General features: G+C 45.9%; 1 protein-coding gene across 50 annotated transcripts in view; it reads right to left on the reverse strand.

Annotated features, from left to right (window-relative positions):
- Positions 1-27,952, reverse strand: part of LOC110503751 (histone-lysine N-methyltransferase MECOM) — a 217,563-nt gene that overhangs the window by 10,092 nt on the left and 179,519 nt on the right. For 2 of the 50 annotated variants that reach the window (XM_090218294.1, XM_090218284.1), the window contains exons 3-10: positions 15,987-16,121; positions 10,820-10,922; positions 10,418-10,679; positions 9,934-10,081; positions 9,406-9,562; positions 4,047-5,469; positions 3,758-3,848; positions 2,838-2,864 (exon numbers count right to left, since the gene is read on the reverse strand). In XM_090218294.1, the coding sequence (XP_090074420.1) occupies positions 2,838-2,864; positions 3,758-3,848; positions 4,047-5,469; positions 9,406-9,562; positions 9,934-10,081; positions 10,418-10,679; positions 10,820-10,922; positions 15,987-16,121 (2,346 nt within the window). Of the gene's footprint in view, positions 1-2,837; positions 2,865-3,757; positions 3,849-4,046; positions 5,470-9,381; positions 9,563-9,909; positions 10,082-10,417; positions 10,680-10,819; positions 10,923-15,986; positions 16,122-17,962; positions 18,967-27,952 lie in introns of those variants that run through there. The other 48 variants (XM_090218318.1, XM_090218315.1, XM_090218310.1 and 45 more) reach the window with 48 other exon arrangements.

A 27,952-nucleotide genomic window follows, 5' to 3' on the forward strand; every position in this document is an offset into this window, starting at 1 on the left:
ACCAAGGCTGTACTCAAACTAGGCCATATTGAAGATAGAAACCAATACTGTACTTTACACAGATCAGAGTGTTACTGAATGTCCTTTCCAGGGCTGGTATAGTACATGGGAATGGCCAGTGGAAGTCAGGTCAGGTGGAGTATGAATGTAATCAACTGTGTTTTACACAAACACACACACACACACACACACACACACACACACAGAGAAGGACTGTATGCAATTTACTAATGAAGGCTAACATTTGCTTTCATCAAATATGCATAAAATCCTTGGAGGAAAGTGGAAATATATGTACATGTCAGATGGTGTGTATGTCTGTGTTAGTGTGTGTGTGTTCGTGTTTGTGAGTGTATGTGTGTGTGTGTTAGTGTTTGTGTGTGTGCTGCATGGTGGTCATAATTGATTAACTGCCAACAATGTCTGCGAGAGAATGTGTGTGTGTGTGTGTGTGTGTGTGTGTGTGTGTGTGTGTGTGTGTGTGTGTGTGTGTGTGTGTGTGTGTGTGTGTGTGTGTGTGTGTGTGTGTGTGTGTGTGTGTGTGTGTGTGTGTGTGTGTGTGTGAGAGAGAGAAAGAAAGAAAGAGTGTGTTAATGTGTGAGAATGTGTGTCTGTGTGCTTGTTTGCTCTGTGTGTGTGCTTGCATGCTCTTGCATGTCTGTTTGCGTGTATGTGCACACTGTGCGCACGCTGTGTGTGTGCAGGGGCAGAGGAGTGATTCATATCCACTGCTGGGCTCTAAACCATTCGGTGCACAATGCAGGCAGACAGCACATTCGTCAATATGAAAGATGTTGACATTACTGATCAAGGGCCAGACACGGGCAATAATGATATCGCTGTGCTGAGAGGGAGCGGGATGGAGGGATGGGGGAGGAGAAGAGGAAAGAGGGGGGGATGATGTCCCAGCAGGCTGCGGGACCTGTCAGCCTATCAGCCTATCTAGCATTGGACAGCTTTTTATTTAAGGTGCCACAAATTTGCATTATTTTGCGTGTATTGAATTTTGATTGTGTTCCTTATTCTTATTTCAATAAGGTAACAAATCAGTAGTGATTGGGGGCCTCCGGCAGCACCATGGGCCCTGTTCACCGCCTGACATTCCATCTCACTGTTCCAACCTCATGTTACTCTGAGACTTTACCGAGATGGAGATGGAGATGGAGATGGAGATGGAGATGGAGAGAGAGAGAGAGAGAGAGAGAGAGAGAGAGAGAGAGAGAGAGAGAGAGAGAGAGAGAGAGAGAGAGAGAGAGAGAGAGAGAGAGAGAGAGAGAGAGAAAGAAAGATTGAGAGGGAGCGGTAGAGAGAGGGAGTGAAAGGAAGAATGAGAGAGCAAGAGTCAGACAGACAGACAGACAGACAGACAGACAGACAGAAAAAGAGCAGAGAGAAAACAGAGATGGAGAAACTGATCGATGATGAACGACCACAGACGTTACAGGCCAGGGCTGATTAAGAGTGACGGTTGGGTGTAAAGTTCCGACTGCGGGAGGATGTGGGGTGTCAGGTCCGTTTGATTATGAATATGCCAATGCTCCGTGCCGTGAATCAAAGGCTCTCTCGTGAGAAGGGGAACGGGAGGGAAAGGTGGGGGTGAAATGCTTCCATATTTCTTGTGAATGTGCAATATGTATTTCATTGGGGCTCTTTATGGGCATGGGGGCTAAAGCTCAGTTTGTTTCCCTCCTTGCTCAATGAGAGGCCATAACTCACCTGCGCATTAGGAGCCCTAAAACTGTCCATATTGAGCCGTCGTGCAAGATAAGACACTTTAGTTTGAGAGCGAGAAGCTGAGGCTAAAACAGCTAGGCCCACCCTGGCTGTTCTTCTGTCTACTGAGGCAACCCTCCCTCTGATACACATTCGTTCTCCTTCCTCTCTGGCTGTTCAGTTCAGCTGTGTTACTCTCTCTGTGAGAACCCTCCGTATTGTCTACTACCGGTGAGATAAGTCAGAATCAGAAGAAACGGCTCTAAAACATTTGAGATTTTATAGATTTGTATAGATTTTAAGTCAGGTTCTCTAGATCTCATCTGATATAATACAGATTGTGAGAAGTCTAATTGTGGGAACAAGGAGGATAAATACCTGCACATTTACTTAAATGTGATTCCCCCAAAATCCCCTTTAGATGTAACCCCCCTCCTGTCTGAACTTGCTTGTTGCCGTAGTGTCTCTGTGGGGCCAGCTGTTGATTAGTTATCTTCAGATGTCAGTGATGCTGAGAGCGCCTTAATTAGTGAGATGCATTCTCAATTGTTGATCTTATCTGGAAACAGATGTCAGAGGGAGGAACTCCCCCTCCCTCCCTGGGTCCCTAAGTGACTGTTACCCTCGCGCTGATGCAAAGCAGTCCCCCCCCCCCCCCCCCCCCTTCATCTCACCCGCTCTGTGCCCATTCCAACAGCACTGCCTTACTCTCCGAATAAGAAAATATATATAGAACCCACAGTGTCGTTAGCAGTACAGGGTGGAACCCTGCAATAAATCCCAGGCCTGTCATGTGGACAAATTAGTAATTCGAAATTAATCTAAACGTTTACATGAATTTTTTACCAAAATGAGTGAAAAAGCAGGAAAAAAAGCAGCTTGCAAGCTGAGAAAACCATGTTTTCTTTTATGTGATCAATAAACAGGTCTAAAATCCATCGATAAGAATTGATGGCTTGTGATTGGATGATGCCTGGTCGGTAGTTGCTGGAGATTGGCCAGAGCTATCCGCAGGCTGAGTGACATGGAGGGTGTTATGATGAGGACCCATGCACACACAGGGGGAGTTTGGGGGTCTAGGGGAGGCAGAAGCACAGAGACATATAGGTATAGAGGAAACTTACCCAGGATCTCTGATCTGGCATACGAAACTGAGGGGCGGGACAGAAGGAAAAGAGCAGTCAGAACCCGGAAGTAGACCACGGATCAACAGCTTTTTATTGGAAACACATGGGCATTGGTTGGGGGATGAGGATGTCACAAGGGGTCAGGTGACTTGGTAACAAACCCCTAACCCAAAAATGTACAACTGCAAAATAAAGAGCCCCTGTGGTCAGAGTGTTTCTGCGACTGATTTGTGTGTCCAAACATCGTAAAGTAATAAAAATGGCCTAAACACTGTTACTGTTTCTACTGATAGGACACCTCATTAAGCCACGTGCCACGGCCATGTGGCGTTACAGAGTTAGAGACTGGTTCACAGAGTGTGGAGAGGGGACATAAATCAGACGGCTCAAGCAGCCAGTAAAAACCAGGCCTGAAACGGTCAGGAAAAAACAGCAGACCCTGAGAAAATTTTTTCACTTTTCCTACGGGCCAATTTTCACTGCTGGGAAGAGCGAACGCATGAATGTCAACGCATGTCAATACACACACACACACACTGAGTCACGCTACACACGATAGAGAAATCACAGGCAGCGTGTCCGGGGGCAAAATTCTGCAACTTTAAAAGGGTATCATTTTTTATATTTTAGTCAAAGACACATATGTGAGGACGTGTCACTTTGTGCCCTTTTCAGTCTCCCACATTCTCCCACATCTGGTTCAGATAGCTGAGAACAGGACAGACCAGACCCAAACATGCTTTAGCATGGATCAGACTGAACACTGGCTCTGGTCCCCATCACAACCAGACCACCTCGGACCACCCCCAGACCAACCCCAGATTGCCTCACCGTGCCTGGGCCTCAAAACCAAAAAGGGCCCCTGGTCTGGCTGTCTTTGTGAAGCTACAGTAACACTGAGATAGGACAGGACCTACCTGTGGATGGAAGAGGAAGCCGGGGGCGGGCCGCATGTACTTGTCTTTCAGAGCCTCAAACGGATCGTTCATCTTCCTCTTCTCAACCCTGCTAATATTACAACTCTATCAGTTCTTAGACACCGACACTAAAATACATTCACATCCAACAATATAGGAAAAAGTACCTATAGGAAGTTAAAGACACATATTGCTAACACAGAATATAAAAACACACAATGGGTCTAAATGAGTCTGATAGTGAGTGATATTTGAACTGGGGAGGTTTAGTTCTAGAGATTCACAGTACCTGTAGATTGGGTCCATGAAGAAGGGGGTGGGCCTAGCGTGCTGCAGAGAGGTGTCGGCTTTAGGAAGCTCCACCCCTGCCGTGTCTTCTCCAAACACGTGGATCTTCTTCAACTCCTCCCTCCGGGAGGTGCGGCTACTGCTACGGTGCCTCGTGCCGCCCATGCTCAAATCCAGCGGCTGGTCCTGATTGGTGGAACGTGAGGAGGCCTCCGGTTTGGAATTGGAGACGGGGGTAAATGGGGCGGGGACCTTCTCCTCCTGCTTGCGCTTGGTGGTAAGGTCAAAGGGCGACTCAGAGGTCCTGCTCTGGCCTTTCTTGGTGGGTTCGTCAGGTGGGGACTGGGGCTCCCCCTTGAGGCCTGGAGGTCTGAGCTCTCTCTCTGGGAAGGGGTAGACGGGCGGGGAGAAGTTTGGGAAGAAGGGCAGGGGGAACATGGAGGGGTAGGGCAGGGTGCCTACCTTCTTGTCCTGCAGGCCCGCCAGCCCCGTGGAGCCAAAGTACCTCTCAGCGATGGAGGCGATGGCCTTGATGGAGTCATTGACCGCCCCTGAGACAGCCGTGTGCTCGTCCAGCGAGGGAGGGAATAAGGCGGGGCCGCCTTGGAACTCCTTAGTATGGTTACTGGTCAGGATGGTGGGGCTCTGGGGGCCTCCGCCCGCCTTCCTCTTGGGCCCCTTCCCGTTCTCCCGGGGTGCCCTCTCCCGCTGGCCTTCGCTCTCCATGTCGCTCTCCAGCTCCGAGCCTGACGTGGTATCCAGGTCGCTCCCACTGGGCGTGCTCACGTCATCCAGGTCGCTGCTCTCTGATTGGCTGCTCAACTTGCCGCCGCCATGCCGCTGCTTGGAGGAGGAGCCCTGGGCCTGTCGCTGCTCTGTCCCCTGAGGCTGCTCGTTGCCGGGTGATGCCTCCTTGCGGAGGGTCTTGAGCAGCTCTCTGGCCTCCTGGGCCCTGGGGCTGGGCGACAGGAGGGGGCCCTTGCTGTGCTCCGTACCTGGACCTGGGGGCCGTCTGACTGGGGAGGTGGCCGGGATGAGGGTGGGTCGGTGGTACAGTCCAGAAGAGAACAGGCCCGGGAAGCTGAAGGGGAAGCCAGGGGCGGATGGAAACGTCAGGCCACTGTGGTGCCGGTTCCCAAAGTAGTCTGCCAGGCTGGCACTGCTGTGCCCCATCCCACCCATAGCGGCCTTGTCCATGGCACCAGGGACACCGGGGAGGGACATGCCTTGGGCATGGGCGAACAACCCCCCTGCCGTGAAATGGTTTTTGCCCTCACAGAAGCGCCGGTGCTTGTTGAGGGAGGAGGTGGTGCTGAACATCTGACCACAGTCCTTACACTTGATCTGGGTACGGCAGTCGGCGTGCATGCGCTTGTGGCGGCACAGGTTGGAGAACTGCGTATAGGACTTGTGGCACACCTCGCCTGCAGGGAGAGGGAGACAGACACGCGACATTCAGAGACATGTCCAACACCACATACACCCACACATACACAGAGTACATCTCCGACCATAAGGGCCAAGAGTTTTCCCTTAGATCCAGTCGTAAGGAAAACCTCCAGGCTTTAGTCGTGACACTACACATATATTTCAGGATGGTGGACTACAGTACATGGGACACTGGCTGGGTGTAAGATGTCCTAGTCTGAGAATGTTATTTCAGTGAGGTGAAGGGGGGGGGGGGGGGGGGGGGGGGGGTGAGATGAGTCGCCAGATCCTAGCATTGTCAGTGGGCTTTGTTCCTCGGGGCTGAGACTGAGTCAGTGGAAGGCATCACCTGCACATGAAACACAGTGCACCTCTAGGCATTGTGCTCCCAGGGTCAGACTCCCAAGGAGACTGTAAACAAACACACACGTACACGTACATACACACGCTTGTGCACACAGACATGCATACACATTCATAGATATTCACATAACTCACAATAGACAAGAACACACATTTGAGAGCACACACACACACATACACACACACACACACACATAGATGTATGCAGACACATTCACAGATATTAAAATATCACATAACGCATGACACACACACACACACACACACACACACACACACACACTCACTTGCAGACACACGGCACAATGGCTCTATTTTGAGCCTGTGAAGGAAGCAGAGTTGAATGAATCCTATCCTGCAGGTCCGGGTTCCCAGGGACAGGGCTCACGTCCTCCGCTGCCCGCCTCCCCTCACACCCCCCACTCCCCCCTGTCCCTGTCATCTAGCTCACTGTAACCTTCCCACAGTCCCACAGTCCCTTCCCTGTCTGACCCCATGGACGCCAACCCTGCTATGTGGCAGACCACATTGTTGAACAGAACATAGTGGCTAGACCAGGGGTCTCCAACAGGTTGACCACAAGTAGTTCACAGCTCACAAATGAGTAGCTCGCTAAACAATTCTTAAAGTTCCTGCTATTTTTCATGTTTTCCACTGAAAACTGTCACAAACAAATCTCACAAGAATCAGACACTTGAAGCTCTCAGCTACTATCTAATCAACGCAACACTGACATTATCTCACCCCTGGTTAGCCACTATTGGCTTAAAAAGCCAAAGTCTGCCAATTGATTTCCACCAATATTGCCCTGTCTGTCTGTCTGCTTCAAACGTTTGTCAATCACTCCGTGTGTAGCAGGTTTATGTGAAAACCATATTGTGGGTTGACAGAAATACTTTCCCCAAAACCTTCTCAATTAAATGATAACTGCAAAGTAGCCTTACTTGGCAGAAGTATATCATTTGTATCTATTATTTGCTAACTTTGCTATGACATGAGCAGCAGCAGTACAGAACCATCATTTCTCACTCGCTCGGTGAGCTATTAAAGGGCCAGACCAAAAAAAAAAATATTCTGAGTAGCTTGTGACATTTTTTAAAAGTAGCTCTCAATCTAGAAAAGGTTGGAGATCCCTGTGCTAGATGATAGCTAGATAAAAAATAAAAAAAACAGTATAGAGATCATATCTATACATACAGTAGCTTCTGGATAATAGTCATTCTGTTTCATATTCTCTATTGGAATTCTCTATTTTATATATTCTTTATTTTTACATTGGCATCCGTAAAAATGGAAAGTGGATGACAATTTCATATCAAAACATACTCTTAAAAAATATGTATGATATTGAATAATATTGTAGTTTATAGGAATGTGATTGATTCAAATATTTACCATTCACAATATACAGTATGTCGTCTAACGGTGTTTGTTTTTTCATGTGGTGGTTTGGAAATGTCCTGGGAAACTTGTGAAAGACAATGACGTGCATACTGTAATAACGAATGCTCTTTGAATCGAGGGCAAAGGTCTCAGAGTGAATGATTATGTCTTCGAAGGAGTCAACGTCGTAATTGATCAAGAGATGTTGAGTCTAGGCGTAAATATTTGATGCGCCTGAGGCTCGTTGGCTAACGTGGGTGTTGTTATCAGTTTCCTCTCTGTTGTAGAACGAGTAGAAGCCCGTGGCTGTAAATCACATACTGCTGACATTTACAGACTTACAACAGACACACATGACACACAGGGTGTGAGGGACCTGATCCACTCCACACGTGTGTTTTGTCAGGTCTCCATAAACTGTAACTAAATATTATAAACACATTCCTGTGAAGAGCAGCTTTGAGTAAGACAGCCCCATGTGTCTGAATGAAAGATCAGGGCCGGAATGTTCCTCAGACAGACACAGCCACAGAATTTCTACCTTGGTACAAACACACACATGCATGTACACACACACACACACACACACACACGGACACACGGACACACACATGGACACACACACACACGCTGACCGACATACTGTTCACACAGACAAACAAAGACGGAAGACGGACACACACATGGTCTCTAACACATCTGTCAGGGCTGAGGGTGTTCTGTCTTTTTACACAGGCATTAGCTTTTTTCAAACCTGCATATTTTCAACTGATTACTGCAAATGTACTCCCATTCGGAGCACGGTGGAGGGGACATGTGGTTGCTATTTGCGTGGAATGGTGCATTTAGAGGGGAGGGGGGAGATGGTGGTCCGCAGGCAGACCAAGCCCTTCTGCCCTGCGTGTGGGGTCACGGAGCTGGGGTCAAAGGGTGAAGATCACTGTGCTTTGTGTGTGAGGTGAAAGTGTGAAAAATCATTATTGGGGCCAGAAGATTTTCCTGACTACCTGACCTAACAAGGAAAAACTCTGAAAATGTGTTTTCTCTGAAAAGCAAAACTGGGGTCTGGTCATCATGTGTTGTGGTTGTGGTTGTAATGTTTGACCACAGGGTTGGCATTTACAGGGAGTGTGAAAGAGAGTGGGATCAAATGTATGAGCTCTGGGGTCAACGGGGGGAGGGGGGGGGGTGTCACGGATGGTTGAACAGGTCAATGTGTGGGACAACAGTAGGGTTAAAACGTGAGGTCATAGTGTGAGGTCATTACTAGGGGTCATTGGGTCAACAAGGTGTGCGATTGCTGAGATGGGGGCATGGGACACGTACTGCTGTTGTTCAGCTAATAACAGAAATGCCATTCTCCTTCAAAATAGCACTCCCCTGTGACTACAATTCCTGTGGAATGAAACATTTTATGTTCTCCTTATGCAATCTTGTATATTATAGATATGTACATATTACCAAAATCAACATGCCACTTTCAAAATGTCAAAAGTCAGTACCATTCAACATTTCCTACATTAAATGTATAGAATTAACCCTACAATCACAACATATTATATTCAATGATATTCAAAATGGATAGATAATAAATAATACCAAATAATATTAATTCATATTAAAGTTTTTTAAGTACTTAAAGGACTGATATTTAAAGGGGCATTTGACCCTAAAACCACTTTTTTTCACATAGTTCTCATCAGAGTACCGTTAATATGGTTTAACATTTTATGTTGCACATATATGTACAAGCCTCATAGCTATTATAATAGAAGATCTGTGTTTACTTCCTGGAAAATTCTCATGAATATGCTAAATGAATCCTAAAGAGATGTTGTGCTCTTGCTTGATTTAGGGCTTCAGGAGACTGGAAGCAACATATCTTGAAAAGTTGAATGTTGACATGCACAATTTTCTGGGACAGTATCAAAAGTGGACTAATGAAGAATATATGAAGAAATGGTTTTCAAGTGAAATTCCCCTTTAAAACAATGAGAGGGTCAAAATAGGTATGGGACTGCGTTCAAATCTATCACGGAGTAACTCACATGTCAACTAGTATTATGACCAGGTCAGAACATAAGAGACGGGGCGTTTTAGCGATTTTTCTACATGAGTTCTAACAAGCTAGTAGAATATGTGGAAAAAGCGTGCAGACTTACATATGAAGGGTCTGAGTGACTTACATATGAAGGGCTTGACACTGCTGTGGATGTGCTTGTGCTGCTTCAGGCCAGAGGACGTGGCAAAGGTCTTCCCGCAATCGGGACAGGCGTGAGCCCGCGCCCCCACGTGCTGCGAGCGGATGTGCCTCTGCAGGTTACTGGGGTCTGTGAACACCTGCTGGGGGGGGACGACGAGGGGGAAACACGGGGGGGGTCACCCATCTGCGACTATGGATACAGTACATATAGGAGATGCATGCATGTACATGTACACTTGTTCACACATTCAATTCAACACAAAATATACTCTAATACAGGGCTCTCCAACCCTGTTCCTGTAGGTTTTCGCTCCAACCCCAGTTGTACCTAACCTGATTCAGTTTATCAACCAGCTAATCATTAGAATCAGGTATGCTAGATGAGGGTTAGAGTGAAAACGTACTGGATGGTAGCTTTCCAGGAACAGCGTTGGAGAGCCCTGCTCTAGTAACATACACCTACCTACCCACCCAAACACAACTGTACCTTTGAGCAGGTACATGACTGTACCTTTGTGCAGTTTTCACATTCGTAGTGCTTGCCACTGTCATGTGACATCTGATGACGAATCAGGTTGGATTTCCAATTGAAGGCCTTGGGGCACTGGTCACACTTGTATTCCCTCTCCTCCGAGTGAGACAGAGAGTGAGCCTCCAGACTGTAGGAGAGACGTAGAGACAGACCGACAGACAGACAGACAGACAGACAGACAGACAGACAGACAGACAGACAGAGGAACATTATTCCAACCCTCTGCCTCACTAGCCTCTCAACTAAAAACAACCCAATAAAGTAACATGAACGAAGTGTGCCAACAAGGACCTTTACCCAGGATCAATAACAGTTCAAAAGACAACTATAGATTCAGGTTGATATGCAGCCGTCATCAGGCATGTGAGGGGGGTGCAGGTTGAGTGACATAGAGGGGTACTGAGCTGAGTGGCACGAGTTTTCCCGGTCCTATCAACAAGGGGGAAAGAGGACGCCTTCTCACCTCTGGAGGTCGGGGAACACCTGATCACACTCCTTACACTCCTGGGGGCCGTCGTGGTCGTGGCCGTCGTGGCTGAGGCTGTGGGACAGGTGCAGGTCGTGGGGCTCCAGGCCTTCGGGGCCTTCCAGGTCACTACTGTCCCCTCCAGGGTTCCCCAGGAAGGCTGAGGTGGGTGTCCCACACGGAACCTTCTGGTGGTCCAGCAGCTCAGAGACAGACTCAAAGAGCTGGTCACAATCCTCACAGCGATACTGTCTCTCCTCTGGACAGGGGGAAGTAAGGGGAAGAATGTCTTAAGTGTGTGTGTGTGTATGTGTGTTATTTATGTGTGTGTGTGTATGTGTGTATATTTGTGTGTGTATGTGTGTGCGTGTGTGTGTGTGTGTGTGTGTGTGAACTGACCGTGCATATCAGGAGCCATGCTGTCACATGAATAATCCTCTGCCTTCATGTACAGAAGCAGCTCCTCTCCTGGTTGGATCTCTCGAGTCACTCTGTAGAAAATCTGCAGAACACACACACACACAGATTTAAACATATGACGTTACAGTATATCCATACATGAGTACACACGCACACACTCAAAACCTTGTCGACCAACACCATATAAAACACACTCACCTCCACTTTACTGAAACAAAAACACGCTGATGCAGAAAGCAAACAAACGTTGCCTCAACACACACACACACACACACACACACACAGTTTAGAAAACAGGGAGGATATTGGGGGCCGAGCGTGAAGCAGAGAGGACCATATGATATGTCAGTAATAGAATGCTCTCAACACGGCTGGACCTCAGAGGAAGAGGCAGTAAAAGGTGTTGGGAGATGTGGTACTGCTGCAGTGCATGGTGACATATTTGTGATGCCGTGTGTGTGTGTGTGTGTGTGTGTGTGTGTGTGTGTGTGTGTGTGTGTGTGTGTGTGTGTGTGTGTGTGTGTGTGTGTGTGTGTGTGTGTGTGTGTGTGTAGTAGGCAAAACTCCACCTGGCCACTCTATGCCAGTATCATGCTATGCTTTATCAAAAAGGACTGTTATATACTCCAAGGTGTGTGTGTGTGGGGGGGTGGGGGGTGGGGCTATAGTGAATGGGTCATCTGAGAGACCCTGAGATCTGTGGGACTTCCCATACGAACACAATAGATGCTCTGCCAAACAATCACAGATGGCGTTATTTTTGGCACACCTTGAAGGTTTAACTTACTAACTTCCCTTACAGCACCGTGGTGACATTTGGACGGGAAGGGGGGGGGGATTATTAGGAATATGACAGGGGAGACACAGGGACACTGACAAGGGCGCGGGTCACAGGGACACTGGCCCTGGGAGATAACGTACCCGGCTCGCCATGACATCAGTGCTGCGTGGCGGCAGCGAGGGCGAGGGCCATGCGGCCTGGTCAGAGGGGAGCCAGCCTCGACCCCATTGTTCAGGAGGAGAATGCAGGGAACTGAGAGGGTCCAAATAGCCGAGCAGCTAGCTCTCTCAGCTGCCCCCCTCGTCTGTATAGAGCCCCCCTCTCACCCACTCCCAGCTCCTTCTTGCCGGTCTAGCGCGGTCAACAGCTCTCGGTCCAGGACTTTAGCTCTCAGACCAACAGGCCACAATAATATCGATGGTTGGGAACAATAAAAGACCAATTCAGACAGCCATCTAGGGCTGCAGGGATTCCACCCTCAGAAACTGAGTCTTTGAAAAGCTATCAGGGGTACAGCTAGCCTGATCCCAGATCTGTTTGTGCTGTCTTGCGTGACAATGAGTGACAAAGAGTTGGCAAGACAGCACAAATTGATCTGGGTTTAGGTTACAGCCGCTAGTGGACCGTAGCACAGAGGGGGCAGAATGTGGCCGCGGGGAGCAAGTTACTGCAACTAGTATCTCTGCTCTTGTGCAGATGGTGTACAATCTGGCACACAGGCACTGCAGTGAGTACCAACATGGGGGAATTCCCATCAGCAACACCCCTTCCCTGTGGGCCGCCACAGACAAACACTCAAACACACACAAACAAACATACCGTACACACCCCGAAACACACATACACGTAAGCACGCAAGCACACACACACACACACACAAACACACAAACTGGTTGAACGTTTCTGCACTGTACAGATCTCCAACTCCTCTCAAAAAGCCTTATGAGTTGCCCCTATAAGGGCTGGCTGACACAGAATGAGAGAAGCCTAGACTGGGGCTGTAAACGGACAGTAGCTAGAAATAACAGAGAGCTAGATAAGAACAGTGTTTGAGTTCACACTGTGAGGGCCAGCCAGCCACACCTTTGGACTAGACGAGAACCAACGAGGATAGAGAGCCCCAAGCCTTGACCTCTAGAGCCCCAAGCCTTGACCTCCAGAGCCCCAAGCCTTGACCTCCAGGGCCCCAAGCCTTGACCTCTAGAGCCCCAAGTCTTGACCCCTAGAGCCACAAGCCTTGACCTCTAGAGCCCCAAGCCTTGACCTCCAGAGCACCAAGCCTTGACCTCTAGAGGCCCAAGACTTGATCTCTAGAGCCCCAAGCCTTGACCTCCAGAGCCCCAAGCCTTGACCTCCAGAGCCCCAAGCCTTGACCTCCAGAACCCCAAGCCTTGACCTCCAGAGCCCCAAGCCTTGACCTCCAGAACCCCAAGCCTTGACCTCCAGAGCCAGCCAGGAGTCACAGGATACACAATCATTATTAGACTTTATTACCTTGCATTATCAACGGGGGATTGGGCTAACATAAAACACAAGGAGGCACTGAGGATAGGTACCTAGACAAACACACATACTCACACGCACACACACACATAGACAAACACATGAGCAGACACACATGCACAAACATGCACACACACACACACACACAATACACTCTCCCTCTCTCTCTCTCTCTCTCACTCTGTTTCTTGTAGAGGTCATACCTACAGACGTATCAGAGGCTATTATCTTGGAGAAGTTGGTTGCCTTGACATCATTAGTCACAAGTGCAAACAAAGAGTCCGATTTTCCTCTGGACACTGACCCGCCCTCTCTGTTCCTCCAACGTCCTTCCTCTCAGATAGGTCATCTATCAGGTATGCCAGCCACCAGCTAGAGTCCCGATCTAGGATCAGGTCCTCCCTGTCTATATAATTGTATTCATTATGATCCAAAAGACAAAACTGACACTAGATCAGCACTTCCACACTGAGACACTCAGCTCTCCAGTCTATTTCTATGATCACAGAACCTTTCACACATTAAAACAGTCAATTCATCCACTTCATGTCTCTTTGTGCGGCGTGGGAGAATCAATACGGCTAATGAGATTAGCCCTCATATCCATCCACAGTCTTATGAAAGAGTCTTTAGTCGCTCGTCAGATCATGAGAATTACACCGCTAATCCATTTACCCTTCAGCCTGTCCCATGTAGGCTACTGTACGTGTGGGATATGGTTGAGACATTTCCATACTAAATGTACTTCAAATCTGTTCTCTGTACAATGCTCAGTGATGATCACAGGTGAATCTGACCAGAGAGCAGTTTTAGTCACCGCTACGGTGCTGAATTTTTAAATATTTTTTTACCCCCCAACAGATCTGATCTCAGATCATTGATTGAATGAGACCCAATAGTCACCGACTGCATTGCAGAACGTTGATGAATAGTTATTTTTATCGGTAATAACACTGTTTAAAATAACATGTTACACATGTTTATACTTTATAGCTAAGACATGATCACACACGCCACACTGCTGCAGCACTACGCAAGCCTTGCTATTCTCTATGCCCGAACATACACACACACACTCACACGCACACACACACACGCACACACACACACACAAGTAGGAACCCCTGACAGTTCTTCTAGCTCTCTTTCTTCTCTCTCCTCCCTTCCTCCACTCCCGTCTTCCTCTCCTTTACTTTCCTCACCCTCTTGAGATTGGACATAAAGTTTTATTGTAAACAGGAATAGGTCAGAAATAAGAGGATTGAAGCCAGGCTAGTCCACAATGTGGGACTGATTGTGTAAGAGGGTGTAATATGTGGTTTCAGGCTGACTTCACAGTCAGCACTTCCCAGCAGCTGTAAAACCTGTTGGAAGGAGGTAAGGGACAACATTCCTCACATCCAGCTTTAGGATGAGGAGCACGGGGAGCCATCAGAACCGCAATGAACATTCACATAGTCCTGCTCAAGGGCCCGATCCTGCACAGCGTGTGGATTAAGAGGCATATAAAAGACAAACAAACACACACATTCATACTCTGATAGAAATCGGCATAACTGACAGACTTTCCTGACATCCAACCAGAACACTTCACTTTACACACGTAATTTACGCCTCGACGGGCTTTGTGGGCCGTTGCTGTGCTATGAAAAACATGAGGGTTGACCGGAAGACATATGAAGACAGTGTTGTGACAGTGTGTGGTACCTAACAATAACCTCATCACAGCCTTGTCCATGATCCAGGCCAGACTTAGACAGCCACCCGAGCAGAACCACAGTGAAGACAGTCAGTCACACCTCAGAGAGAGGGCCAATCAGAAGGCTACATCAAACATTGCATCACATTGGTTGCGTCTCAAATGGCGCCCTATTCCCTACATAGTGCACTACTTTGGACCAGAGCTCTTATAGGGGGCATACACAGTGCACTATAGCAAATAGGGTGACAACTGGGACACACCCATTGGGATTCATTATACTACCGTGTCAAATAAGAATCTGAAGTAGTCTTCCTCTCAAAATACACTTTTTCTCAATCATTTGGAGTGTTAAATAATTGTTTGTATAGTGACGTTATGATAATGTTAATGATGAGTATAACCATGATGACAATGTTTCTAGTTACAAATTACATCCAGTCATCAATATTACATTTGAAACCGATTCCTTATCTGTTATCTGCAACATATACAAGTATTTAGAAACTATTTATGAAGAAGTAATGAAAAGTGATGCAAACTTTTCTATCAATGTATCTTCCATCAAGACATGGAATGCACTGTCCATGACAAACAAAGTCTCCCTTACTATCGGAGTGTGTGTGTGTAATCTGAGTCCATAAAATACAATTTAACCAGTGAATGAGTGAAGTGAAAATGCCCATATGTGTCAGATAGGACTTCCTGTCCTGTCTTTCCCAGGTGAGGAGAGAAAGAGCCATGGGGCATTCCACACATATCTGGAGGTTTACAGTGCAAGCGTGTGTGAAGTGTCTGTGACTATCAGCACGGCAGCCCTGTGTGGTGTGTGTGATCTGGCCCTGTGGTCCTCGACACACCGAAGCCAAGACACAATTACACAGAAACACAACACACAGATGGGCCCTCTGAGGTAGGGTGTGTATGTGTGTGTGTGTGTGTGTGTGTGTGTGTGTGTGTGTGTGTGTGTGTGTGTGTGTGTGTGTGTGTGTGTGTGTGTGAGGAGAGGGGGCCTGATACTGAACGCAGGGTGGGCTGCACAGGGGCTATCTGAACTAGATCACAATAACACCTTATAACACAACAACAGGCAGGCAGGCAGGACATGGGGGTTCACTGAGGCCCTGTGGCAGGCAGGAGGGCGGGGTCTTCTCTTCACATACCTGATCATCTATCTGGCACGGCGTCAGGTTGTGTTGGTGGGCCGTGGGGGAAAACTGGATGTGCTTCAGCCAGCTCCCGATATCAGGCTCGCTGGCATCCACACAGAACTTTACATGGCCCGACCCGTCCAAGATCTGGAGAGAGGTGGAGAGGGGAGGGAGGGGGGGTTAACACTTTGATCTCTATCTATTCTGCACAGGTTACTGTGTCCACATGGACGAACCACATACCTCCCACCGAGAAACAAGGCCACACTGTTGTGAGGCTGCAGTATTACACACGCAGGACAGGAACACACACACACACACACACACACACATACACACACACACATACACACACACCTTGAACTGGGTCCTGCTCTCTCTCACACACACACAAATGAAAAACCCACTCAAACTCATACACACGAAAAGTCACACTCTCTATGACAGCAGTGAAACGCAATAGAGAATATCACTGTGCTCAATGTCACTGTGCTGAATGTCACTGTGCTGAACTAAAAGGCATGTCTTTCAATTGCATGACGTGTAAAACAATGTTTTTAAGACATCAAAACGAATGTATTTCTTTATTGCTGAACATATACAATTATCCCATGAATATGGTAATAAAAACAAACATATTGGAGCCATTTCACTGTGTGCAACATGTTTCATAACAATGCTTATTATCAAGTGACCTAAAAATGAAATACTGAGTTGTGCTGAATAAATTAAAGCACAAAAAGCAACCCCAAAATCAGTGTTGGTATTTTGTCGAAACAAAAAAACGGTGTAATTAAATGATTATTACACATATATATTCGTATTAACATTTGTTGAAACATTTACTCTATTCCACAATTCCTGATATCAACTGGTTTTCTTTTTAAATAAAACTTAATATTATTATAAAGCTGAAGTTGATTGAAAAGTATCTCAGAGGCTTGATGATGAGGATATATTGAGCAATAGCGCCTAATATTTAGGAGTGAAAAGGGCCAACACACTTTAACCCAAGCGGGCTGCGAGATGCAAATAACCTTAACTGCACGCCATTCACTCAAAAGAAACAACCCGTTTTATAAAGAACTCCCTAATTTCGACTTTATTATAAGCTATGTAGGCATAATTAACTACCCTATCATATTCAGTAACTTAACTATATTACCATATGACCAATGCAGGCCTATACGTACAATAAAACGTCATTCTACTTAGATAGATGCTAGGAATAAATAAATGATAGGCCTGATAATTATTCCGAAATATTTTTTGGTTTTACAACGAATTAAGGAGAGATATAAATCGTGTGAAACGGCCACTGTGAATGTCAGCCAGGACAGGAGTTCGTTGCAGTCTACAAAATGTATAACATAAATTACAAATAATATAACAAAATAACAAAATAGCCTAATGCTCGGTTTTTTTCTGGCCTACCTTGAAAATGTGATAAGCACACGTGTCGAAAATGCGCATAATCTTTATCTATTTGCTCAATTCCCTTTGCATTTTGAATTAAATTCCGCAAGACACTGCAAAATGACGTCTTACTTATTGCCTATAATTTAAACACAAATAATGTTTTAATCAATAAAAACGAACCAATAATATGCCTATAAACACGATTTAAAAAAAGAAAGCCTATAGCCTATTACTGACATAGAAAATAAACGTGATTAGGAAACAAATCAACGGCAGGAAATGATAAGTGATAACAGTTACGTGAAGAAGTAGCAATACATAATGTTCTGATCCATAACTGAATATCGGTTAAGAACACCAATCGATGTTTATGTTGCCTAAAATATTTAATAATGTCTAATGAAAAACGTATTGACTCACTCTTTAAAAATACTTGTCAATAGTTTTGACAATTCATTTATATTGAGAGCTCATACAATTAATGACCATAATTGTATCACTGAGAAAGGACACTTTAGAATGTTCGTTTGGTAATTAAAAAAAAGGTTACAAAATAGATCGCTGCTTACCGTGGTAAATCCTCTGCACAATTGGTGCAACAATACAATATCTGCAAATACGACGTGCGCAGAAATAATTTAAAAAAAAACAGTTGATGAAAACTGCAATGCCTTGTTTGGAAATAAGCACAAAAATGTGAAAATGTATCGTTCGTTTAGTTTTGCTCCATTTGTGTAGTGCCCTGTGTTCTTGAAAGCGCCAAGGGATGACCCACAAGACGTTTGCTCCTCTCTCTCTCTCTCTCGCTCGTTTATTGTCATGTAGACACCGGCATAATCCCTAGGCACATTAACTTGGTCCAAGTTGAGCCCGTCAGCGCGAGCCCGTCTCGTCCGCTCCTCTCTTTCTGAACCTTCACTGTTCCCAGGTGTCAGCGCGGCGGAGCGAGCGACGATTCAACTTTTCCTTTCTCTCTCCCCCCGGCGCGTGATAGTGAGATGGAAGGATCGCCCACCTACTTGCGCGTCCCGTACTGTGTGATGTGTGTGTTTCTGTTTCACGGACTGTCTCTTAAAGAGGATCTTGCTCGCCCATCCATAGAGAGCAATGCAAAACGGGCTATCTTGCCTGTCCGCAGTCGGAAGTTGAGCGACGCTACCCGCAGTAAATTTTAAAGTGACAGGGGACCGGTGGAGAGGCGAGGTCAGAGAGAGTTCGGGATGGGCTTCTATGGGATTGACTACATACACACACCAGCCCAATTTGCCTTTGATGAAACCACCGAATAATTATGCAATCATTCGCGTTTCACTCGTTTTTCCCTAAGCAATGAGGGGTGGGTTCGCGGCTCACTCCAATCCCAGTTAAAGCACAAAATGCTATTAGCTTAGGCTACTGAATGATGACAGTGACTCTCATCTAAGAATATTGTACATTTAAAAAACAATTGTGTTATTCATAAAATACGTAATGGCGTGTAAAAGGTATTGTTTTAATTAAATAAAGCCTCATTATTAGTCCAAGTGAAAACAACAACTTTTATTGTTAGGCCTAAGTGACGCTTTCCTTGTTTGCTTGGAGCACCTGCTTTACGAGACAGACAAGGCATGCGCCCCAGTGACCTGTCTCGCCCTCGCTGCTCTGAGAGACGTAGGACGCAGGTGACCAACATGCCGTCGTCCTGCATGGTGTTGTTACACACATTTCTAAACATGCCAATCCAATTTATAGCTTTCTAAATATTATTCTGCTAAACTTGATCTGCAATGAATGGTAACAGCTTGCATATACAGCAGGGCCAACATGCATACAATTAAGACTTTTTTCTGATTGTATTGTTGTTGTTGCTTGTTTGTATGTTTAAACTTTTTTTTTTATATAATAATTTTCACTCTTTTTTCTTAACATTTATGTCCAACTCTAAACTCTTTTGGATAATCAAATCGGAAAAAAATAGAAAAGTAGGCTATAGCCTACTTGGTTATTCAGGGAAAGCATGAACAGGAGTCTATAATGTTCTGGGAGAGGGTGAGGGGAGTGGGGGGGGGGGGGGGGGGGGGGGCGAAGAGATTATTAATATGTCTCAGTGGCCGCTATCTGTGACATTGACCTTCTATCCCAGATAATTCCCATTGTTTGATGAAATTGCAGAGCAAATGTGCAGGAAGGACAGGAAAAATCATGTGTAAATAAGGTGGACCTCGCCAGAGATTCCCATAGTCCGCGCTGCTTGAGAACCCAAAAGAGCCCCCGGTCCGCAGCTCATTGATTTCCTGCCTTTCCTCGACTTGTCCATTGTTGGAAGCCTTTTTAATTTAGCCATAAATTGGGAAAGCTCAAGCTATGAGCTGTTCTATTTTCTTCCTGTCAGGATGAGGGATTTGTTTTATGATCCATTGTGTATTAAATACAAGTAATCTGGGAAAGTGATTGGCCGGGCCTCTCCGGGTCTGATCGAGGATTCTGATAGAGACCCAGAGCTCTTTCTGAAAGGGGGGAAACGTTTGTGGATAAACAAGGGTTTTGTGGTATCACTAGCAGGTCCGAGTGACCATGGTAAATTGGGGTAAATGTAGATTGGACCAGAGACCGCTCACGGTTTCTCAGCCTGTACTTCTCTCCCTAGTCAGGAGATGGCGTTCTCAACTGAACAAACTTTTACAATGTATTAGTTGCCTTTCAATACGTTCTTTAATGCCATGCAGACACATTTTGATAGGTGTTTTCTTTAGTGGAGAATTTAACAGGGTTTAGATTCATGGATAGCCTAAATTTGAGTTGTAAGCCTTCCATACTGAACGAAGTTCCCAGCCTGTGTGCCTATATCTCCTGAGAAAAGTGCATCAGTCAAGCGCGGAGACGCTGAGTTATTGAGATGGGGGTCATTGCTTTCTGGTCCACAGAATTGCAGCACACAACATCGTCTACACTAAGGCGTTAAATTGCTAGATGAGACATGAAAGATTCAGTTGCATGGGCCTGAATATATAATCACCTGAACGACCTACAATACATTTCTTGGATCCACAATAAGAGGAGCCGTGGAAGTGAATTTTAAAACATTTGTTCATTTGTTAAAGCCCCCATGTATAGTGTTTTAAACCATAGTCTAATTTATGTTTATTTGAAAAAGTCGCCATATAGTCTAGTCCATTATATTACGTAAGTATATTAAATAGTTCGGCTTTATCAAAATAACCCAAGCCTTTGTTATTATGATTATAGCACATAAAGTGTGTAATAGCTGTTTAATAACAGATTACAAACCAAAAAGCCTGCTCGAGGCTTTTGTTATTTCTCCTATTTTACGCCACTTACCGTTTCATTCTGATTTGGGTGACACTTCACATCTGCGGCATCCGGATAATGTTTTTTGTACATCGACTTAAAAGTGCTGTGAAATTTCTCAAGGGTTTTCATGCTGATTTGTTTGTATTAGTTGTTTGTTTTAGCAACTCAATTACTTGGGAAAATGTTCTCAGTTTAAGTATTGGACAAATCCATCACTACATTTTCAAAGCATTTCCCAATTTATATTGCAGTGTAGGAAACATGAGGCTACTTTGCTTTAACAAATTATTTACGCTTGAGTTTCACAGGATATCAGTGGGCTGTTTACAGTTCCTTCAGATAGTATTCACACCCCCTTGGCTTTTACACATTTTCTGGTGTTACAGACTGAATATTAAATTGATCAAATTCACATTTTGTGTCACTGGCATACATACAATATATCATAATGTTAAAGTGGAATTATGTTTTTAGACATTTTTACAAATTAATTAAAAATGAAAAGCTGAAATGTCTTGAAATGTTTTATTTTATGGCTAAACTAAATAAGTTCAGGAATGAAAATCTGCTAACTAAGTCACATAATAAGTTGCATGGACTCACTCTGTGAGCAATAATAGTGGTTAAAATGATTTTTGAATGACTCATCTCTGTACCGCACACATACAATTATTTGTAATTGGCGAGTTTCTCAGTCGAGCAGTGAATTTCAAACACAGATTCAACCACAAAAAACAGGGAGGTTTTCCAATGCCTTGCAAAGAAGGGCACCTATTGGTAGATATATATTTTTATTTAATGCAGACATTGAATATCCCTTTGGATGTGGATTTGTAAAAATGTTTTTGTGGATTTGTAAAAATGTCTAAAAACATAATTCTACTTTGACATTATGGGATTTTGTATGTATCAATACACTCAGTCACTACAAAGATACAGGCATTCTTCCTAACTCAGTTGCTGGAGAGGAAGGAAACCGCTCAGGGATTTCCCCATTGGTGACTTTAAAAGAGTTACAGAGTTTAATGGCTATGATAGGAGAAAAAGGAGGATGGATATACAACATTTAAGTTATTCCACAATACTAAACTAACTGACAGAGTGAAAAGAATGAAGCCTGTACAGAATACAAATATTCCAAAACATGCATCCTGTTGGCATTAAGGCACTAAAGTAAAACTGCAACAAATATGGCAAAGAAAATAACTTAATGTTCTGAATACAAAGTTCTATGTTTGGGGCCAATCCAACACAACTCATCACTGAATACCACTATTCATATTTTCAAGCATGGTGGTGGCTGCATCATGTTATGGGTATGCTTGTCATCGGCAAAGACTAGGCAGTTTAGGATAAAAAGAAACGGAATAGCGCTAAGAACAGGCAAAATTCTAGAGGAAAACCTGGTTCAGTCTGCTTTCCAACAGACACTGGGAGGCATGTTCACCTTTCAGCAGGACAATAACCTAAAACACAAAGCCACATATACACTGGAGTTGCTAACAAGGTGACAATGAATGTCCCTTAGTGGCCTAGTTACAGTTTTAACTTAAATCCCCTTGAAAATCTATGGCTTTACTTCAAAATGCATTAGTGAGTATCTGGTTTATAAAGGGGCTTCATTTGTTTGACTTGTTTATCTACACTCAGCTTGTGTATGAGTCAGAGCATTACGGCACCACGAGCCCCTCGGTGGGGATTCCTGGGCCGGGTAGGTGCAAACTGACTCCGTGAGGGAGCTACTCCCTGATGCCGACCGCCGCGACGTGTCAGGCTGCTGAGGCGCTCTAATGGAAGCACTGTGTATAAGGTGAATTCCAGAACATCCTCCCAAAGAGGAAAAAAAAAGGGAAGAAAAAGAAAATATCGCAGCCAAATCCACATGAAATAGTTCCACCATTCATATGGAGAGACCTCCCATTGACACGGGCGAAAAGCTGCATTAAGCCTCCATCATGAGTCTCTACAGACGGGCCCACCTAGACAATTTATTTTGGTGAAGTGTGGGGCGATTCAATCAGGTGGCAAAAACATATTTAAAAACTCACACGAATTTATGAGTGATATAACTTTTGATACAACACCCGTGTCATGGTGTGTAATTTTAGGACTTATCAGAATTTGAACAGTTATAGTGACTTCACTGCGAATTAGCCAACAACTTCATTTTGTAATGATTATGCTGAAAATGTTAGTGTTCTAAATATGTGTTCTAATATCTAGAATGTAACCTAATCGAGATTTTAAAAAATAGATAGGTTAACATATCCAGGTGAGTGAAATAGACACTGCATTAACCATATCATTGATACTTTTGAAATTTTAAATCATAGCAGAAACCGAGATTTTTGCATATGGCTACTATCTCTCCCACCGAACACCCCTCACCCCTCCAAAAAGTCCCGGAGTCTCCTCACGGCCCAATTCGCATTAAAAGAGAGCAGAGGAAATGAAAGGGGAAAAATGTAAATAAAACATTTCCTTGGTCTGGAAGTAGACCCGTTGCGAGCGCGTGTTAATCTCCACCTCCGTAATTTGGTTCTCCGGGAGAAGACAGAAGCCCCGCTGCTGTGCCCTGCACTTCATAAATCACAGCTTTATGTGGACAAGGTCAGCGGCCCCCTGGCTCAGCCCAGCTCCTCCGAGCGACACAGCGCGCCCGCTATGTTTTCCCTGCCGCCCGGGGCTCTCAGGACCAGACCAGCTCACTTCTAATTACTTTGGATTATTTTCATTTGCAGGGGTCAGCCAGGCATTCCGGGAGAGGGATGATTTCCTACAAATTCTTCGGCCTTTGATGACTGGGCCCTGCGTGTTTTCCGAATTAGTACCCCATCATTTTGGCACTGTCTGTTCTGTTTTAGCGCCCCCCCAGCCCACTCCCGTGACAGCTCTGCTCTGCAGTGGGGCCCAGGCCAGGTTCCATCCCGACAACATGCAGGCGCTTTCCCACCCGAGACTGACCAGCAGTGGGAGAGAAGCAGACATATGCTGACAGCTAAAATATAACTAGGAGATGTTAGAAAAAACGAAGTATAAATAGGCAATGCAATAAACTGAGAATTAGGAAGAGCTTTTTGATCCCTGTTGCTTTAAAATATATTAATTAACCTATGCTATAGGCTTTAGCAGCAACCGGATGCTGTGATGAATGTCTAACCTCACAGTTAAGCTTAGTTTTGATATAATTATAATACTGTCAGATATAGGCTATGTGATGCATGAACTCGGATCTATGTTAGTGAATAACGTGTGCTTAAAAGTATTTTTAACGTGTGCTTAAAAGTATTTTTAACGCGTGCTTAAAAGCATCTTTGCTGCACATTGACGGTTCAATTCCCTTTTATTCCGATTCCAGAAAGATCCAAATCTATAAGAGATTATGCATGTGAATAAGATATATTGTCTCCTGTAGCTAAAATGAAGTAAATTGAATTGACAGCAGGAATGACTAGACGTGACTGGAGCGTTAAAACAAGGCATTGACCAAACATGACCACTGGCCTGAGGTACAATGTAGGCTACTATTCACACTGTGGGAGGAGGTAAATGTACAAATCAGAGAGTGGGGCGAGGACTTGAAAACATACATGCAGCTGATTTTTGGAGCTACCCGGCGTGTGCCCCTGCTCCAAAGAGCAGCCGGAGGAATGCACCGTCGCGGGTGGGGGGGGGGGGGCTGAGTAGGAGGAGGCGGAGGAGGAGAAGGGGAGGGGGGTGTTACCTGAGTCTGAGAGAGGTCCAACAGGCTGCGGTAATCACACAGACACTTCCTCCGCAGCGCCTCAACACACAGGCAAGTCTGTATGTGTATGTGGACCACGGGGTGCGATAAAGTCGCACTGGAGTCAAAGGTAACGTTTTGAAAACATAAATTCAGCGTCGGAGAGCTGGAAAGTAAAACAAGCCTGGCCAGCAAGCCAGCCAGCCCACCCCACCCGGCCGGATAAAGCCCGGTAATTAGAGTATGTTGTTGGTCGCTGCAGGGTGAACAAATTGCTTCTTAAACGCTCATAGATATCATCTTTAGAAGAGCCCCTTGATGTAAGGAAAGATGCAATAGAACACACCACTTCAGACCAGAGGAGCGGGTGTCGCACATTCATTACATTTATGGAGCTGTCCGGCCACGTTTGAAATGGAGATCACTTGAGACAGGGACTGCGTGCTTTTCATACACCGTGACCAATTGAAAGGCTAATATTGACTGTTTCCGGGATATGTGAAATAGCCGTCACATATAATGTCTGATGAAGCAAGACACTCAAACACCCGTTTCTCTAAGAGAGCCCATTCCACTCCATCCATCCCAGCCTAAAAACTCCCCCTCCTCGGTGTCTAGGTGAGATTTATGTCATTTCAGAAAGGTAAACTTGTTAATGACCAGTTTTACCCTGACTAGTTTTGACACGCAGGTGTTCAGACATAACCATGGCATCACGCACACGTCACCAAGGCGCAGAGTCAAGGCGCGGGTTGATGGCTTGAGGGCGTGCCTTTCCAAACACGGCTTTCCATGAATTTCCCCATTTCTTGAAGCGTTTATTTTTTTCGTGTTAGGTCTGCACACACCTTTTAATGACAGAAAATACGAAAACCACACATTTAATTCACAAGGACTTTCCAATGATCTAAGAAACCAACACATTCTGCCTCCATAATAATACCCAAAACAAGAATCATTGCATGCGTTTTTGTGGGTGAGCACTTGCCTGTATTGTAAGACAATCATTTACTTTGAAAACATCCTCATTTGAGTCCAAAGTAATTTGCATTATCAATGCAAAAAAAAAACTCAAGAACGTCAGAAAAAGCCAACAAACTCACTAACCCTCTTCCATGGGTTAGTGGAGCAGCTCCTATTTAAGGCTTCACTGGTTTCCAGCACCATCAGAGGCCCATAAGTTTGGCCAGAATTATATTTAACCGAGATCTTTGTGCTGAGTACAGGGCACATGGTACAGCTCCGACATGCTTTTGCCATTCAGACCAACACTCTCATTATATGACACAGCTTCCAGTTGGAATTCACACACACACACACACACGCACATGCACACCCGCCCGCGCGCGCACGCACGCACGCACGCACACACACACACACACACACACACACACACACACACACACACACACACACACACACACACACACACACACACACACACACACACACACCTGATTTCGCTGAAGTCCACGCAAATCCTGGGAATCTGAGACTCGTTTGAGAAACTATGCATTATGCTCCCATCTCCTCCCCAACAGTCAAAAGGTGTATATGTGTGTGTGATGTGTGGGCATGCAGGTCTACCCTCAACCCTGAAACAATGCAATCACACCATGGCACATTGCAGCAGTCCGACTTGATGGAGTCACCAGACATGGTGCGTCAATACTCAAGGTTTATTCAATTCCAGACCAATCATTCTGGTGTCATACACTTTTGGGTTAATATTGGAACCGGAGGCTGGGGCCGGGGAGAGATAAATCAGCTTTTATGATGGGTTGTTATGGTTTTTACGGCGCTGGTTTGTGAGGGACTGATTTGGGGATCAATCACAGGTGGTGTCTGCTGGCGGGGTGTGCCGGGGATCGATGGTGTATCTGGGGCCTGCAGTGATGGAGGACTGCTGAACTATGACCAGACCATCCCTCCCTTCCTCCCCGCTCTGGCACAACTGAAGGAGCATGACACCCACCCATATCATCATCATACCCAACCTCTCTCCCCCTCGCTCGCAATTCACTTCTTTATCTGCATGGCACCTCTGAAAATTCCATTGTCACACAACATTTAACAAAGACAAAAGTCCCAGGCCCACGCTCTATAAGCTGCTGGAGAAAAGCAACAAAACCCCTTTAAGCCAGGACATTAACCTGGAAGGAATCAGGGCCGGTTTTCACAATCACAAAGCACCTCTGATCTTGGCTCAGTTTAGATTTTTCGATCACAATGATTATATCGACAAAGGAGACCTGATCCTAGGTCAGTAGTCTTTCTCTGAGATACTCATAAAGGAAAGCCACAATGGAGGTGTTTGCTTACGCAGGAACAGACGAGTAACAAACATGTTAGTTGTCTGGATACAGTACCGTTATGGACCTAAGGGTTAGTTTAACAGTTAAAGACAGTGGTTAGTGGTGTGTCCGACTGCACTGAGAGAGACTAGCATTGGGAGTGTATGAGTTATTTAGTGTTTAACTGCCCCTTTCAATCTCTCTGTTTGCATGTGAAGAGATGGCTCAGAACAAACAAACATACCCACATAAATACAGTACACGTGTGGCACAGACCCAGATATAGACACCATAGTTACTGTCCATGCTCAGACACACACACACACGCATACGCACACGCACGCACACACACACACACACAAAGGGACACACTGTTTTTACACACACACAACATGTCCCGTAGCTGTCAGACGGCAGCTTCCTCCTTTCTGTCAGCGTGGCCTGACTGAAACAAAAGACCCGGGGAGCGAGGCAACCTTGTTTCTCAATTAGAGGAAGTTGGTCCTGATTACGCTGCCCCTGCAGAAGCATTCCGATCCCGTGAACTCGTTCAGCCGCTGCCAGCAGGCCCTAAACCAGCCAGAGAGAGTGAGAGAGTCTTAAAGTACTGGCGTGCCCCACCCAGACTCCCCGTCCTCCTCTTCTCTCCTCCTCTCCACACGCATGCACACACACACTCTCCTTACCACCCCGTCCTCCTCTCCTCTCCTCCTCTCCACACGCATGCACACACACACTCTCCTTCCCACCCCTTCCTCCTCTCCACACGCATGCACACACACACTCTCCTTACCACCCCGTCCTCCTCTCCTCTCCTCCTCTCCACACGCATGCACACACACACTCTCCTTCCCACCCCGTCCTCCTCTTCTCTCCTCCTCTCCACACGCATGCACACACACACTCTCCTTCCCACCCCGTCCTCCTCTTCTCTCCTCCTCTCCACACGCATGCACACACACTCTCCTTCCCACCCCGTCCTCCTCTTCTCTCCTCCTCTCCACACGCATGCACACACACACTCTCCTTCCCACCCCGTCCTCCTCTTCTCTCCTCCTCTCCACACGCATGCACATACACACTCTCCTTCCCACCCTGTCCTCCTCTCCTCTCCTTTCTTCCCCTCCTCTCCTCCCCACCCCTTTCCTCCTCTCCTCTCCTCCCCTCCTCTCCACCCCACCCCTGTCCTCCTCTCCTCTCCTCCCTTCCCCTTCTCTCCACCCCACCCCACCCCTTTCCTCCTCTCCTCT

Source organism: Oncorhynchus mykiss, chromosome 24 (genome assembly GCF_057628025.1).
Source record: "Oncorhynchus mykiss isolate SJ-2025 chromosome 24, ASM5762802v1, whole genome shotgun sequence".
Classification (NCBI taxonomy): Eukaryota; Metazoa; Chordata; class Actinopteri; order Salmoniformes; family Salmonidae; genus Oncorhynchus; species Oncorhynchus mykiss.